Genomic DNA, 16,192 nt, shown 5'->3' with positions numbered 1-16,192 from the left:
AAAGCAGTCAGGCTACCCAGGCACCAGCCTTTCCCAAGGCACGGCTCCTTCCTTCTGCCAGGATCTGCCCCTGCTCATCTACGAACCAGACCAGGGTGCTTCAGCTCCGCCTAGGGCCACTTTTGTTATCAACAACAATCCCAAAATGCTGCATCAAATCACCACCCTCACACCACAGGAGAGCCCTAATTCAAACGCTGCATTGCTGCTTTTCTCGGTGCAACCTGTCGATGCTGTGCCAGAGCACTGGGTCTGGCACCTTGTGCAGAGATGCCCCTTCCAGCTCCTGGGAGTAGAGAAGATGAAGACTTTCTACACTAACCTATGAAAGTAAGCCAAATAATGGCACTTTCTTGCTCCACAAGAAATGTAGTTTGGTCAAGGTGACACAGTAAGAAAATCCAAAGCATCCAAACTGAGCTTCTCACAAAGTACCAAGTCAGCTGCGATGACCACAAACTATTATCATGCAGGCACGAAATGAAGCAGTTAATACTGAATTCCCTTATTTCACATACCTATTTTTGGGGGTTAGGGGCATCATGTCTTACAAGAACAAAACAGTTATTACTTGAAAGAAATATTTTTCCTTTTCCCCTTGCCCCAAAGTATTTTGGCAGGGATAGTTTCCCTCTAGCTCTATTTAGAGCCTGTGAGCTCAGCTGCCAGGGTCACCCAGCAAGATGGGGACACGCTGTGCCCACGTAGCAGCACCAGCACTCCACTAGGGCCAAAAATTGATCTGAACGGAGAAAAGCTTTCCAGAGATCCTCTCCTCCTCCGGGGAAACAGTGATTGCCCCGTAAGGCTGACTGGTTCTGCTGGGCTGCTGGAAACTGGTCATTATTCCTATTTTTAATTGGCAGCAAGACAAGGACTGGTGCATTGGGTAGTGGTCAGGCACCACCACACTTGCAGTATGTGCCAACATTAGGGAAGAGTGCAGAGGCGATGACCACACGGGAGGTTTTGTTTCATGCAGCTGCATCTCACCATGAAGAGTAAGAAAAGACCCTGCTCAGCACTGTCCCAAGGTGCAGGTGAGGACACCACCATTGAATCCAAAGATACCTTCGTATCTTACCCCAGTTTGTCCCTTGGTCATCTCACCTGACTATCCAGACCCAACATCATCAGCATGGAGAAGAAGAGGATTGACCAGAGCGGGGACAGGGGCAGCTGTGTGACAACCTGCGGGTAGGCGAGGAAAGCCAGTCCAGGGCCTGTAGTAATGAAAAGAGGGATGAGCCCATGTTTATCAAGCATTTGATGGGAAGTCCGAGCTAAGGAGCACAGATGAACAGAGAGACAACCATCCCAGTCAAGCACTGCAGGTATTTAATATAGGAGCTAGAAAAACCTGAGCCTTCACCCATGACACACCATCCCCGTGGGGTGCACAGGGGTAGGATGGGGAGGCAGGAATGACAGGAGAAACACTTTGCAGGAAAAGTCATCAAATTACTGCTGCCAAATGGAGCTAGAGCACTTTGCTAGAAAAATAAACTGATATTCAGAACTGGTTATAACTTTCCTGATATGTTTTTTTTTTTCCATCACAAAAATGCTGTTTCTTGAGATAAAAGCTTTCTCTGGGAAGACAGCAATTTCAAAATATGTCTTTGTGCAAAAAGACACAGTCCCATATTGGTTAAAAATTATTCTGAGATTACAATTTCAAAATTTCTCGTGGAAAAGGGACTCCGAATTTTGATCGTGTCTGCTGAAAACATAGACAGTATCTATTCTCCACAGGAAGGTTTCAGAAAGCAAATGGCCTAAATATTTCACTGCAGCAAAAGCACATAAAAATTCAGCACTAAAAGAAGGTGAACATTAAAAGCAGGCAGAGATGTCCCTTGCAGCCGGAGCACAATGAACATCAGCCACAGGTGCCTGAGACCCATCTTGATGGGAGGGTGTGCAAAAAGGGTTGCGCACTTGGGTCCTGGTCAGGAAAGGCCTGTGAGCATCCCACGCTCATGGACAAATTGCTCTCAAAGGTTGCTGTTGCCTTTGAACCTGGGTTTCTGCTTACCTGAGGAGGCCAGCTCTGAGATCGACTTCTTCGTGATGTGTGACATGAAGCCAACAATGGAGAAAATAACAAATCCAGCAAATATGCTTGTGGTGGAGTTTATACAGCAGACAATAATGGAGTCTCTGGAAGAGAGAAAGCAAGAAAAGAAACCACCTGCAGGTCCTTACCAAGAGGCCAGGGGTGAAGGGTGAGGTAAAAAAAAGACCAAGCCCTGCCGAGAGCTGTTCCTGCGCCTTGGAGAGGTAGCGCGGGTGATGTGTTGAGTGTCCTGCAGGCAGGAGAACCCCGCTACGATGATCGCAGCATGCCCCTTAGGCTGCACATCGCCAGCGAGGGGACGTCGGAGATCAGGCACCCCAGACTCACCACGACCCCCTCCCTCACCCGTGAGCGCTCCCTGCCATGCAGGAGGCTGGAAAAAACCCCAACAGACCTGTAGACATTGTTGTGGAAAGTGTTGTAGCTCCCCAGAGCGATCAGGGACCCCAGACCCAGGCCGTAAGAGAAGAAGATCTGCGTGGCTGCGTCCATCCAGACCTGCGGAGAAGGAGCTGGGAGAGGAGTGCGGCAGGAGGGTCTCCATGCTGCAGGTGCGTCTCCTGCAGCAGCTCAGTGCAGGGCTAGCGAGGGGGCTGGATGCGGACCGTGGGGCTGTGGACTTGGCCATACAGCCCACTGGGGTGGTCAGGACCTGAGGGCACCCTGTCACTAGGGCCACGGGTGCCTGCAACGCTGGCTGCTGGCCCAAGCTCCAAGGAAATGCTTGGGTCAGCGGCTGGAAATGTCCCAGGAGCCGCCTTGAAACCTGTAGCTGTGTTACTGCCAACCGGGCTGAACGTGTCTGAAGAACAGACTTTTTTCCGTGCCTTTCTGAACACCTATCTCCAGGGCACAGTAGAACTCAGAAATGGTGGTGCAGGTGGAAAGGAGAGTAACTGAGACGGCTGCTGCAGCCCCGTTTTACCTGCAGGCTGGTGATGCTGTGCATTTGTGTCGCACAGATGTGACCAGAGCATGCTGTCTTCTGCACCCACTGCGCGTCCCACAGAGATGCGGGGTCAGCAGGGACCCTGTGCCTCCCCCCAGGGGAACGGGGCTGCCAGGGGCCTTTAAAACAGGGCACTGAGTCAGGGATGTGGCATATGCCTCCCCTGCCTGCAGTGTCAGGAGGGAGCCTGCTAGAGAGCAATGCCTCCCCTGGGAGGAGGAGCAGGGGGGCTGCATCCTTCCCACGTGGCAAGGGCATCAAGAACGCCGTCTGGCCTAGCACCAACGTACATCCCCAGCCCTCCGAAACTTGTGGCTCAAGGCTGCTTCCAGGGATGGATGGGAATGGAGGAAGGGTTGTGCGTCCCATTTTCTGAACCACGTCCCTCAGCCCCTGGTGCAGGTCAGAAAGGACTCGCGCATCATCTGAATTTGTGTGTGTGTTTGCTTTATCACCGCTGCTCCCTGAGGGGTGTTGCTCCCCTCGGAGACCCACATCTCATGCTCAACCCCTCTATTCCTCTTCCACTAGCATGTCTTTGATTTTCCAACATGGAGTTTCTTGTGCAAACGACTGCAGAGGACAGCTTGCAAAGCTGGTCCCGGTGCCTTAAGGTCTTAAAGGCTAGAAGGCACAAGAAAAGGGGACAGATTGTTTGTTTCTTAATTGCATAGTATTTAAATAACTCTTCTGGTCTTGAGACCCCTGTTTCCAGCATTAGAGCCAATGTAGCTGGCAGTACAATTACAGTGAGTGTCTTGCGAGAGGGATCATTGGGACCCCTTGGGAAATGATGGGTGCCCAGTTGTCCCTGCTCACACGTGACTGGTGACTCTGGAGCCACAGGAGCATTGCTGCTGCAAAAGGCAGAGTCTGCGTCTCCTGAAAAACTTTGCCTTTGCAAGCCTCCATACTCCTCCTGGGCTCCCTCTGTGCTACCACTGACCGAGGCAACGTTACTGGCCACCACTCGTCAGTTAAACACTTCCAAAAATTGCTCTTGTGTGTACTGTTGTGCTTGTGCTGCTTCTGAGACCCCCATGCCAGCAACACCACATCATCTTTTCTCTGGGACCACCAGATTAAGACCAAATCACCCGCCCTGGGACGGTCAGTGAAATGAGGCATTTCCAGCCCGGAGGGGATTTTCCTTCATTGGGGTAATTTCTGACACACACACCCCCCCCGCCCTATGGATAACACTGCTTGAGTACAACAGAGCTGCTGCACAGATTTCCACCCACAAAGGTCCTGCCCTTCAGCTTTGTCTCAGCCTGTGAGGGTTGTGACTGCTTAAATAGGGAACAGTTCCAGCTTTTTTTTTTAATACTTAAAATATTCAAGGGAAGTGCCCAGGGCAGACTAATATGGAGACAACCGGGAGGTAGGAGCTTTCCTCACTAGGCTACAAACCTCGGAGTCAGAGAGCTTTCTGAAGTCAGGCGTGAGGTAGAAGAGGATCCCCTCCTTGGCTCCCGGCAGCGTGACTCCCCGGAAGAAGAGGATGAAAAGCATGAAGTAGGGGTAGGTGGCTGAGAAATACACCACCTGCGAAAGACATCGTGGGAGAGAAGCCATGAGCCCACCAGTGCCCAGCAGCTTTCCTGCCCGTGGTGGCATTGCATCCAGCATGTCCCCCTGCAGAGGGGATGGGCTCCCCACGCACCGCTGGTTTTGGCAGCATTTCCTGGTGTTTTCTGTCTCCTGTTACTATGCTAGTAATGTTTCTGGCTGTTTGAGGTTTCTCCCTGCCAATGACATACAAGGACACACTAATCACAAAAGTAGCATGCTAAAGTCTGGATGAATTGCCCAAAGACAAGGGAATTGCACAGGGATAAATTTAGTCCACAAAAGTAATCCCTTTAAGTCATCACAACCTTATTTGCAGAGCAAAAGCTGGTGTTTCTCTAGTCCAATGCATCAAGCAACGTGAGTTGTCTTGACTCCGCCGCTTTCTTTTCAGCACTGTTTCAGGGACTTGCAGGTACATGCCATCCCTCATCACAAGGCCTGCACCGGCAATCACCAGGGCTTTGCTGCGGCTGCGTAGCTAAAACCTGTTTGAAAGCCGCTGCAGAAGTTAACAGCTTAGGTGACCTACACCTGAAGCGCTTCTTTCTGATCTCTCCTGTAGATTATTCCTTTCATAATAATGTCCCGCTACTTCACGCTGTGCTCTAAATAACACATCTCAGTATCTCAGCATCGCTGTTTCACTAAACTAACCAATTACCTTTCTGCTGTGCTAGCCCGAAATGCTACACAGTGAATAACAACGTGCTTCTGATCTGAAGGTCTCCCACCAACACCTAAAGGGCAACGGGAAGATTTTCAAAGGAGGTGGTGAGTTTTCTTCCACCAGCAGCATTTTAAGAGACAATGGTTTTCAAAAGGGGGAGCCCAGGAGAGGCCTCGCTCTCTCAAAGGGCTGTCCCAAGGTGGGAAATGTAAGTAATCTCTGAAAATCTCTTCCCAGAGAGACTGAGTGCTCAGACCCATGACTTTACAGGGAAGAGCTATTCTCTATGCTTAGAATTAAAATTACCATAAACACGGTAGCAATTTTTACAACCGTGAAAGGTAAATGTCAGGAATTTAATAGCATCTACTGCAATTCTGCCTCAAAACACCATAACCTTAGTTATAGGCACTCAAAGAAAATTGAGTCCGGACGACATTTCGCCAGCCAAGACCCGAGCGTGGCAATGAGAGGCAGCACCGAAACACCCGGTCCTCGCACCGTACCTTGCCCGTCCACTCCACGCCCTTCCAGATGGAGAAGTAGACCAGCAGCCAGGCCAGGGCCAGTGTGCCGGCCAGGGGCCAGCGGATGGTGCCGGGCTCCCCCAGGCCCCCAGACATCTGGTGCATGTTCCTCCTGGTGGGGGGAGAAGTTGTGTTAAGGGGAAGTCCGACCCTTGGCGGCAGAGGGATCGGAGATGCTGGCGGCAGCTGGAGGGCGAAGGGCCAGGTGGAAAGCACGAGAGCCTACAAAACCCTAAGGGGACCTGAGGCTCGTCGTGATGGGATAAAGGAAGGAGAAGAGAGGCGCAGAGGCTGTTATCCTCTCTATCCATCTGACCTGCAGCTGCACAGCACGCTCCATGCCCATGCCCACCCTGGCCGATGGCCGGCTCTGACGCCCTCCTGCCAAGGCTGTCCGAGGAAAGGTGCCAGCGGGCACGGCCACAGCCCTGGCGAGCAGGCATGATGGCCGCGGTGAGGGTGAGAAACCTGGTGTAGGCAGGCTGTGGACGTACTCCCAGAACTCGGTGACGGCACTGGTGAGGTTGGTGGTGTCGCCCAGGGAGTAGTTGGAGAAGCAGCGGTCGGTGTTCCAGGCGTTTCCACAGCTCTGCCATGGCAGGTCCTGCACCAGCATAAGGACAGCAGGGTTATCATTAACGTGGCATCTCCCAAGGCCAGCGGCGAGAGGCGAAATTTGGCTTCTTTTAAACTGAACCCCCTTTTTTTTTGTAAAGAGGATGGGCGGCTCCTCTGGACGGGTAGGGACCTTGCATCGAAAAGCATGAAACAATTTTCCAGAATAATGATAAGTTGTGACACAGATTTTCCAGGAAACAATATCACGATGTGATTAGGGCAATGCTGTAGCAATAATAAATTGTTAGCAATTCCCCAGATAGAAAGCCATTTCCAATTAACTGTTGGTAATTAATAGCTACTAATTAAAATAACTACTGGGGGATATTGTGTTTATAATCATTACAGCTTTTGGCTAGCTTCACTCAACAAGTGGTTGGAACTTAGTGCACAAAGAATAAACACTGATTTGTTTCCTATCTCTCATTTATACCAAGCTTCAATGCTTAAAAAGCAACGTGGCATTGAGAATGGGGGCTAATGGTTTGTCTATATGAATAAACTACTGTAACATAAGCCCAGGAGTAAATTTAAAGCGTAGTAGTTATTTCATGCTGTCCCCTGCCCTGATTATAAGCAGCACAAAGGGATTCCTGGGAGATGTTTACAGTGTAGGTAGCGATGTGATGGCAGCACACTGCTACAGATTTAATACAATCAGCTCTGGTGCTGCAAGCGATGAAACCGCAGCGTCAGAGGCTGTGCGAGCACACAGGGCAACTCACCCATGCTGTGTAGTGCCACAGCCAAGGCAGCCCAACAAGAGCAGATCAGATATGCCTCCATGTGCAGCAATCTCATTTCCCAAGTGCAGTGCATGTAGATAAATGCAGAACGGCTATTCTGGATTATTTTCCTCTGCAGACAAGACCTCAGGCTCCAGCTCAACAAAGCTTTAAGAAGATGTTTGTATGCATTCCTATTCATCCACGAACACAGACCCCTTTAGAAATATTATCTGTTTTAAGTGCTTTGTAGCATCACTGCCTTTAAGTGCTGCCTTCATCCCGCATCTAAATCAGTTCACTGCAGCAGATGATACCTCCTAACGTGCATGCTGGCTTGGCAGAAGAAGGGCTATGGGAGGGGCAGGTGGGGACAGGACACCCAGGCTGTTTGCACCCACCCAGTGATTTCATTGTGGACTTGCTAATTGCACAGAAGCAAATGCAATGGCTCAAGCAGAGCAGCGCAGCAGCCCTTCAACCAAGCAGTTTGCACATCAGAGACACTGCGCAGCTCTTACAAGGAGGACCAGGCAGGGGGACGGTTTGTTGGTGCTTCATTTCCTCTGAATTTCAGAGGACAGAAACTGCAGAAGGCCAGCTGGGTTCCTGTTCAGGTTCAAAATACTTCTAGTCAAATTTAGGAGAAATAGGTGACAGGCATCAGCCAAGCTTTTTTATTTGTACTTTGGCTCTTTTGGGGAACCTGGAATTATCTCTGGAAAAAGAGAAGGCCTTGAGCCAAACACCTGGAGCTGCCTGTGTAGAGACGAGCACCGTCACCAGTCGGGTGTGTGACACCTGACTGTACCAAAGCCTCATCCTGAGAAGCATCCTGCCCAGGGCAGAATGGGGATGTGTTCTTTTGGGGTAGAGTTTTGTTCATTTGGGAATCCCCCAAGGGTGCACCTAATCATCCACGACTGACAATTTTATTCTGGACCCAGGAGCCTACAGTGAGTATTGATGGTAGAAACACAGGTGGGAATGCCACACAGAATATTTTAGCAAAAGTCCTGATAGATACTTGAAATTTGTGATCAAACAAACTACCTTGTATAGTAGAAGACCCTGCTATGGAAGAGGAAGCCACTATAAACCACGACGCCAAAGTACATGCTAAGGGACAGTCACAAGCAGATATCTAAATGCTTTCTGAATAATTTTTCTCAGCAGAATCCCCCCCCCCCCCCCTCCCGGCCCCCCCCCCGGTCCCCCCCCCCCCCCCCCCCCCCCGGGATTTCATTTGTCAAGAGAAGCATAAATGAGGACTAATTAAGGTCAGGACTAAGTCCTGGGTAATAAGAACATGTTGTGACAAAAACAGTTGTGGAAATGTTCAGCTCTTAGATTCACACAGCTCTGGAAACATGACAGAGACATAGGGTGGGTTTTAAAGTCTGATGTAATTGGCAACAGGTGCCAGAGAGGGGATGGGACCAACCCCTCCAGAGGACAAGCATCAGTACCCATCAGCACTACACGTCTGCCTCCAGGGCTGATGAACCTCTTTGGGAAGGGTCCAGCAGGGTGCTGACGAAGGCTCTTTGCACAAACTACAAGCATGTTTTGTGGCATAAACAACTCCTCCACGTAAAGCAGGGAGTAAGGACCCATAGCACAGACAATGCCATGCTGTAGATATGTCTGTGACTCACCGTAGTGAAAGAGTTGAAGAGATAGTAGAGAGCCCAGGCAATGATGACAATGTAGTAGATGTTCAGCCAGAAGGAGAGAACCACAGCTGCCAGCCCCACTCCTGCAAATGAAGGCAGAGAGCAGCATCAGTCCAGGTCTCTGGTGCCCAACTGCACTCACGGACATCACACCAGGTTTTGTGGCAGAGCCAGAACGAGTGAACCAGCTCATCAACGCAGAACCTGATACAGCTACACTGAACTGGTCAGCAGGGGTGGCTTTTTCCCTCACCTCTCTCATCCGTCCATTTCCACTGGTACCTTTCAGTATGCTACGGGTACTTTAGGGACAGAGCTCCATGAAAACAAGATCTGGTCACTTCCCCGGCAGAATCGCTCTCTCCCGCATCCAAAGCATTTCTAAATCACCACTGGTTTCCAGAATGCTGCTACTCCAGACACAGCAACAGGTTCATGTCTCCTATCTACAGCTTACCCATGCAATTAAAGTAAGCCCACATGGGAAGGCTTGGGGCAGGTCTTCTGCAACCAGAGCCCCTCCATCACCATCCCTGCTGCTCATAAAATGCCTTGTCACCACACAAGACTGTTTGAACAAAGCACAGTGATGTTAGTGACTGCGGACATCAGGGTCAAGGACAGCTTGATAAAGACAGAGGGAAAAAACTTCCCCTCACCTGCCACCCTATCCCAGTCCCCAGGGATTTGCTGATTTGCTTCCCAAACCGTTAAAGAGTTTTTGTCTGCAGTTATGTGCCATCGCCTTCACAAACGTACAGTACAGTACCTTTAAACATGGGTGCTAATTTCCAGACTCCCAGTCCACCGACAGAGGTATACTGGCCCAGAGCGGTTTCCAGCAGGAAGAGAGGAATCCCAGCAAACACCAGTGTCAGGAAATAGGGGATGAGGAAGGCCCCTGAAAGAAGGAGCAATGCTATCAGATGGCTCCCCCTTTTACCAAGAAGTAAATGCCTTCGGCTGCAGTTTCTTGTTCTGCAGCACCCACGTGATGAGGAGCAGACTTGCTCGGAGGTGACAGTTTGCAACTGGAGTTAGTGTGTTCAGTGAGTCTCCCATTAAGATCACCACTGCCTTGTCCCTATCTGCTCCTATCACTATGAATATATATGTATCATATATACATATATACTGGCATCACTAGCTATGTGATGCCGGTCTCACTTTGTTGTTAGATATTTAGGCAATGCTAAGCCCAATCTGACAAGAAACCCAAAAGCTTGGACACTGACATGGGTAACTTGTTCTTGTTGATGTTTTGTCTCTTACCTGCAGCAGCTCCCAGTTCTTCACCTTGAGGGAAAAGGGCACAGGAATATCTGGCGTTGGCCACTGATTTCTTTGTTTATACCTATTTCAGTCTTTTACGGAAACTGTGGCTAAAACTGTATTTGCTCTTGTAACAGCCCTATAGACCTCCCCACACTTGTTCTAGCTTTTAACCTTAAAATTCCCGGTGAAACCATTATTCTTCTCTATGGAAATCATCTCATCACTAGAAATGAGGCAGTGCAGCTGTTCACTAGAGATATTACTTGTACCCTGTTATTAGAAGAGCAAACAGAATAGGAGAGCCTCGCCATGTGTACATGTTCAGGTCATCCTGACTTCTAGGACTTGGGATAAAGCTCATTTTCCAGCTTCCTCATGCATGTGCTGGAGCTTGCCATCATTCCCGAGGAGGACAAACTCTTGCAGAAGATGCTGACTGGGGAGAGAGAGGGGACACTCAGTTTGCTCAGAAGATGCTGGCCGTCTTTGGGACAGCACTGGTTTCTGTGCTAGCCGGAGGGCTGAGCTGTCAGTCTAAGCCTTCTTCTCCAGATATTAGTGGGAAAGCAAACACGGAGCCAGCAAGCAAAGCCACTCCGGAGAGCTGCAGCCCAGCTTGCATCTGGCAGAGCCAGGCTCCAGCAGCTGCTCTCCGAGGGCAGGGAAGCAGCAAGGCAGAGCCAGGGATGCTGGCTCAGGGGACACCCAGCTGGGGACGCCTGACTGCCAAGTGGGGAGCTGAGCCCAGCTGGGAGAGGCAGGCGCCAGCACCCGGTGTGGGGGTCCGTGGGAGGCAGTGTGCAAGAGGAGCTGGCAGCGGGTGGTGGGGAGGAAACACGCTCCAGGCCAGCAGCTCAATGACCATGAGCCTGAATTGCAAGCTGGCGTGGAAGCACAGGCTCTTGGCTTCAGCAGCCGCTTGGCGTGGAGGAGCGAACGGCTTTGAGCATCACTGCAGGAGGAGGGCTGCCTGCTCAGCATCCTCCCCTGCGCTCTCGCTGGCCGCTGCAGCCTGCAAGGTCCAGCCCCTGAGGAGCCCTGCAGGAAGCCAGGGTCTGCCCCGAGGACACAGATGCTGCCTTGCTACTGTTGTGCCTCATTGTAGAGTTTGGAGACTGATCTTCTCAGCAGTCACGCTGCCTTGCTCGCTTCTGTGCACGCAGCTAAAGCAATTTGACCACAGCCCTGATGATCCTGCATTTTTCATCTACAGCAGGCCAGGAAGGTTTGTAAGTGAAAGATTTTGTTAGACTGTTGAGAAAAAAACAGACAAACTTTTGGACCCAGGTCATTTATCCTGGCTTGACGAAAATCCCCCAGAATGGGGGAAAATCTACAAACCAGACAGCAGCCTTGAACGGAGGGCTGTTGGCAATGCCGCTGCCACTCTGGAGGGTCAGGTCCCCCAGCAGGCACAGAAAACAACCCCAGGTGCTCTACAGCCGGAGGGGAAATCAGTTCTGAAAATTGTACCTAAAGTTTGCATGCCTGTGACTAAATCCTTGGCACAGAGAGAAAGGGATGGTCTTTAATCTCTGGCCCTGGATGGGCTGCTGAAAGGTCTGGTTCAGTTCCTGGGCCTGCTACAAATGATCGTGTGTGACCTTGGGAGAGTCCAAACTTGTCTCCGCTGTCCGTGGGTCAAAGGGGTGATGGTGCTGGTCCTGCCCTGCCTGCTCAGGGCACTGGCCCTTGGAGGCAGGGAAGGATCACACAGTGCCTTGCACTCACTGTGCAGCCCCAAACCTGCCTGCCATCTCCAGCTCCTAATGCTGTACAGCAAGGAATAATAATTAATCCTTAAAATGGCGAACACTGCCCACGGATCAAAAGTTGAGCATTACAAGCTGTTACATGCCGTTGCTTGGAGTCTCAAAGTGTAAATGAGAAATGCATGATGCTTATTTAAAGACATGTTCTTCTCTCAAGTTATTCAAGCTCAGGATCTCACAGACAATTTTTAGCACCTACTGAGCTGCATTTAGAGTCAATTTAGAGTCCGGTAAAATCCTGTTGACATCAGAAGGACTGCATGAGGTTAGAAATCAGTGTAGAGGCTGGAGCATTAGTCATAGCTGGGCACATTCAGCTGTGTGCAGAGCCAGCAGGGAGCCCAGGCATCACCTTGGGTTAAAGCCTGCTCCCTGCAGCAGATGGGCCTTGCGCTGGGCTGCCGTACCCTGGCTGAATATCCCCTAATTATGTGCCCGATTACAATGCTGAGGAAATCAGCCATGAGCTGATACAATGTGACAGCGGTAAGTGAGACGACAATATTTCCATTCAGTTCAATTTGCCTGTGCGTAATGGAAGCAGCCCACACGACCGTGCTCTGAGCAGCGCACATGCAGGACGCTAAAATTAGCGTCCCACCCACAGTCTGCTCTGCTCCGGAGGCACCTCCATTGGGACAGAGCCAAGATGGTGCCCACCCAATTGCAAATCAGATGCCTTGCGACCCTGCCTCGCTGCTCCGCATCGGCTCCCGGTGACGCTTTTGTGCGTCAGCTCTCCTGCCTGTCTCCGGCATCAGCAGCCTCCACTTGCTGCTCATTATTGCCGGCTGCGGGAACAGTCGTGCCTGTGAACAGCCAGACTGGGTAGGGGCGAGAGGAACAAGTGATCCAGGCTGCCACGAACGGCAGGAACAGACAGGCGAGGCAGGGCGTTTGAGAGGAGGCAGGCACCGACTGCTACACTTCATCTGTCTGGTGTTTTTTGCTCACAGCCGGCTGATCCTTCTGCGTGCCTGCAGCTGCCGGGGCAGAGATCACCCTGTGTGCTGTTGCTAATGTTAGTAGTTGCGCTCCACACCCCACAGCACCCTCCGTCCTAGGAGCTCGGCTGACTTTATAAATAGGATTAACTTTAGCTTCAAAACACCCCTCATCTGATCATAGATATTGTCATCCCCACCTTTATGTTTGAGGAGACGGAGCCATGGGCAGCATGGATCTGGTGTGTTTGAGATGGCACAGCAATCACAGGGCAGAGACTGGGCTAAAAACCAGTGCTGGGACTTAGTCACGGGGCTAATGTCTTATGAGGAGGGCTAGCACAGTCAGGTGCCATAGTGTGGCTAGATAAAAATGGCAGACCCGCACCACAGCTCTGGCGATGGTGGCACAGGCTCCCCTAGGTAGACCTGGCTGATCCCCATAAACCTCACCTGGCTCAGCCACACACTCGCGCCTCTGCACAAAATGAAATACTCAAGAAGAAAGCATCTTGTCAGAGTGGATAACTGTCCAGTCCCCCACTGGGACTCGCTCCACGTGCTTTAGAGAAAGGGCCAAGATCTCCCTAAATGCCGTGGAACTATATGGACAGACAGCTGCAGGGAGCTAGACCCCTCTCCTCTTTCCCAGGGTGGGAGAAGGGCATCCTACACCACCTACAGCATGGACAGCAGAAATGGGCTGGCAATATGAGGAGAAGTCATAAGAGCCAGAGGCAAAGTAGGTTTTGAAAAGGGAATTCAAGGCAAAAGGAAAAGAAAAAAGGTGTGGAGAAGATGCATGAGAAGAAACCCTCAGAGCAGCATGAATGAAGGTGGCACTGGGGACAGGGACTCCGGACAGTAAAGAGCTAAGAGGGAAGCAAAGAACAACATGGGAAGACTAGCAGGCGATACTAAAATTATATACACAGCCTTAAAGGTGAGGTGAAGGGGTTTGGACTTGTGTGGGAAGTCTGAGAAATGGTTCAAGGAGGTGAGCAGCACTTCAGGGGGGAGTGACAGTTATTCCAGTAACAGGCACAAACAATGGGAAAGCTGGACATGGGGGAGGAGAAGAGCGAGCCTCTGCTCTACTGACATCAAAGCAGGCCATACTCCCCTCCACAAAAGCATATCCCTACCAAGGTGGAAGTAATAGCACCATTTTAGAGGGGAGCTGAGGCACAAGGGTGTATTTTCTGACTGGATCCAAGACATGCAGAAAGTCTGTAGCTGGGCAGGGAGCTGATCTCCCAGATCTCTTGATTTCTAGCCCAGCACTGTTTCCCCATTTGCTTGCCTTTCTCTAACCTTGCAACGGTTTGGCAAAGTCTCAGCTGAGGACTGGTAAGGAAAGGATGTAGCGGGGCAATAACAAAAAGAGTAAAAAAAGCTGGTGTTAACCGTCCACACAGGAGGGCACTGCTACCAGCTGCATAATAGTTACTGTAAGTCCTCTGCCAGCTGCTGCCTTCTCTTGTGGCCTCTGTTTTCCAAACATTAGGATGGAAATGATAACTGTGACCTTTCTCACAGCACTGTAGTAAGTCAAAGCTAATTTCCTTCCATAGATGATGACACTTATGTGTGCCTGTGGACATGTACATATGTATGCATGCTTGAATATATGTCTACACGGCCCTGCTATGGCCCATGCAAAGCTTCTGATCAAAACTCCTCAGACACGTGACCCAAACTCAGATGCAAAACTGTTACCCCTTGAGAGTACACTAGACTGAGAACCCCACCATTAGCAGATATAAACTGATTTCCCTGGGAACGCCCCAGCAACCAGCTGGGTACCTACGTGCATAGCGCTCCTTGTAAATAAATGAGGTCCCCAGACACCCTTTGTTGTAGCCCTGCAAATTTGGACTGTAGAAGCTTGACAAAAATCAAACTTCTTGTTATATTTCTTTGGGCTGCTTCTTCCCAACCTGCACTTACTAGTAAAGGCCACAGACTGTGGAAACTAGTCTCCCGACAGATTAATAACTCACATCGTGAGGGAGCGCTCTCAGCCAGCGGACCAGCTGCTTGCCCAGACCCCCACCAAGTTGAAGCCCGTTCAGGGGACAAGGCTGCTTAGGGGTGAGAGCAGGTGCTGTGCGTTTCTCTCACCTCCTCCGTTCTTGCCGCAGAGATATGGGAAGCGCCAGACATTGCCCAGCCCAATGGCGTAGCCCACACAGGACAGCAAGAAGTCAAATCTCCCCTTCCAGGAACCTCTGTCTGGGATCTCCTTCTTCTTCTTCTTGGTGCTCACAGCCTCCAGGGCGATGGGCTCCGATTCCTCCAGGGCTGCCTGCTTCACCTCAGAGGGGGAGTTCAGCTCCACGGAGGTGTTGTCCATCTTGCCCATCGTGACTCAGAGGTACGGCCAGTCTTGCTCAGGGGCTGGAGGAGCAGGAAGGGCAGCCTCTACCCTGGCCAAGCACGGGTGAAGTGGGAGGCACTGGGCAAAGCTCCTGATGAGAAAGAGAAAGAAGGTATCCTGTGTTAGTGTAGCAGGCTTAGGGGAGGGCCTTGCTGGGTCTGAGGTGGACTCACTGGATAGACTGGTGCACATCAGGGCAGTCTATCCATGCCTCCCTGCTTTCCCCAGACAGAAAAAGGAGGATGATTTTGCCTTGCTCCACAGCCGCCCTACTGAGGAGTCATGGTCACGCAGACTGCTAATGACAGGCTCAGATCTGGTTGTTACCAGCACATAGCAAACCCCTCAACTCTCATCTCCTCTTCATCCCAACACCTGCTCTGCAAAAAAAGCTCCAAGACCAGTATGCATGCAAAGAAGTCACAGCCTGTGGGTGACCCACCACAAAGCATTCCAGAAATAGATCTGGCATGTCTGAGCGATGGTGGAGAAGGGCGTGATGGAGGTGCCATGTCCCCCAGGCCTGCAGCCCAAAACTGGGTGCGCCAGCCATGGAGCCATCTGAGAGATTGTGTGGCCCAGGCAGCCATGCATGGCTGTGACAGCGTAGCTTCGCAACGGCACCTCTGCTACGGTTGTGCCCCACAGTGCAATCCTGTGCCCTAAGCCCCGCCGTTGCGGTGACACAGCCGTGATCGCAGCTGTGCGCCTACAATGTCTGGCAAGGAAATTGCTGATCTGCTCAGCACCTCCTTGTACACCATGTCACAGGTGGTACTGTAATTGCCAGGTGTATTCAGGTGATGCTTGCTAGTGACTACAGCCAGTCTGTGAACCACTGAAATCCCACTAAGGCAGGACTCCTAAGTCCTGAGGATTAATTGGACAAGTCTGACTAAAAGTTTAATGAATATTTCCATTGATTTTAGGCCCTAAGAAGTATATAACCAGCACACCAAAACAATTCAGAAAGAAAATGAGAACAGGCTACATTATTACACCGT

At 50.9% G+C, this 16,192-nt stretch overlaps 1 protein-coding gene across 2 annotated transcripts in view; it reads right to left on the bottom strand.

Moving 5' to 3' along the window:
• The window catches only part of LOC126048113 (sodium- and chloride-dependent GABA transporter 1-like), a 35,221-nt gene that overhangs the window by 10,292 nt on the left and 8,737 nt on the right, over positions 1 to 16,192 (bottom strand). For both annotated transcript variants that reach the window (XM_049822671.1, XM_049822672.1), the window contains exons 2-10: positions 14,933 to 15,279; positions 9,587 to 9,718; positions 8,800 to 8,900; positions 6,293 to 6,402; positions 5,778 to 5,910; positions 4,443 to 4,577; positions 2,475 to 2,578; positions 2,039 to 2,163; positions 1,111 to 1,223 (exon numbers count right to left, since the gene is read on the bottom strand). In XM_049822671.1, coding sequence (XP_049678628.1) covers positions 1,111 to 1,223; positions 2,039 to 2,163; positions 2,475 to 2,578; positions 4,443 to 4,577; positions 5,778 to 5,910; positions 6,293 to 6,402; positions 8,800 to 8,900; positions 9,587 to 9,718; positions 14,933 to 15,173 — 1,194 coding nt within the window. In that variant the 5' untranslated portion in view covers positions 15,174 to 15,279. The remainder of the gene's footprint in view (positions 1 to 1,110; positions 1,224 to 2,038; positions 2,164 to 2,474; positions 2,579 to 4,442; positions 4,578 to 5,777; positions 5,911 to 6,292; positions 6,403 to 8,799; positions 8,901 to 9,586; positions 9,719 to 14,932; positions 15,280 to 16,192) is intronic.

Source organism: Accipiter gentilis, chromosome 18 (assembly GCF_929443795.1).
Source record: "Accipiter gentilis chromosome 18, bAccGen1.1, whole genome shotgun sequence".
Taxonomy (NCBI): Eukaryota; Metazoa; Chordata; class Aves; order Accipitriformes; family Accipitridae; genus Astur; species Astur gentilis.
Note: the sequence above shows the minus strand (reverse complement) of the source record. Positions and strands in the feature narration are given on the sequence as shown.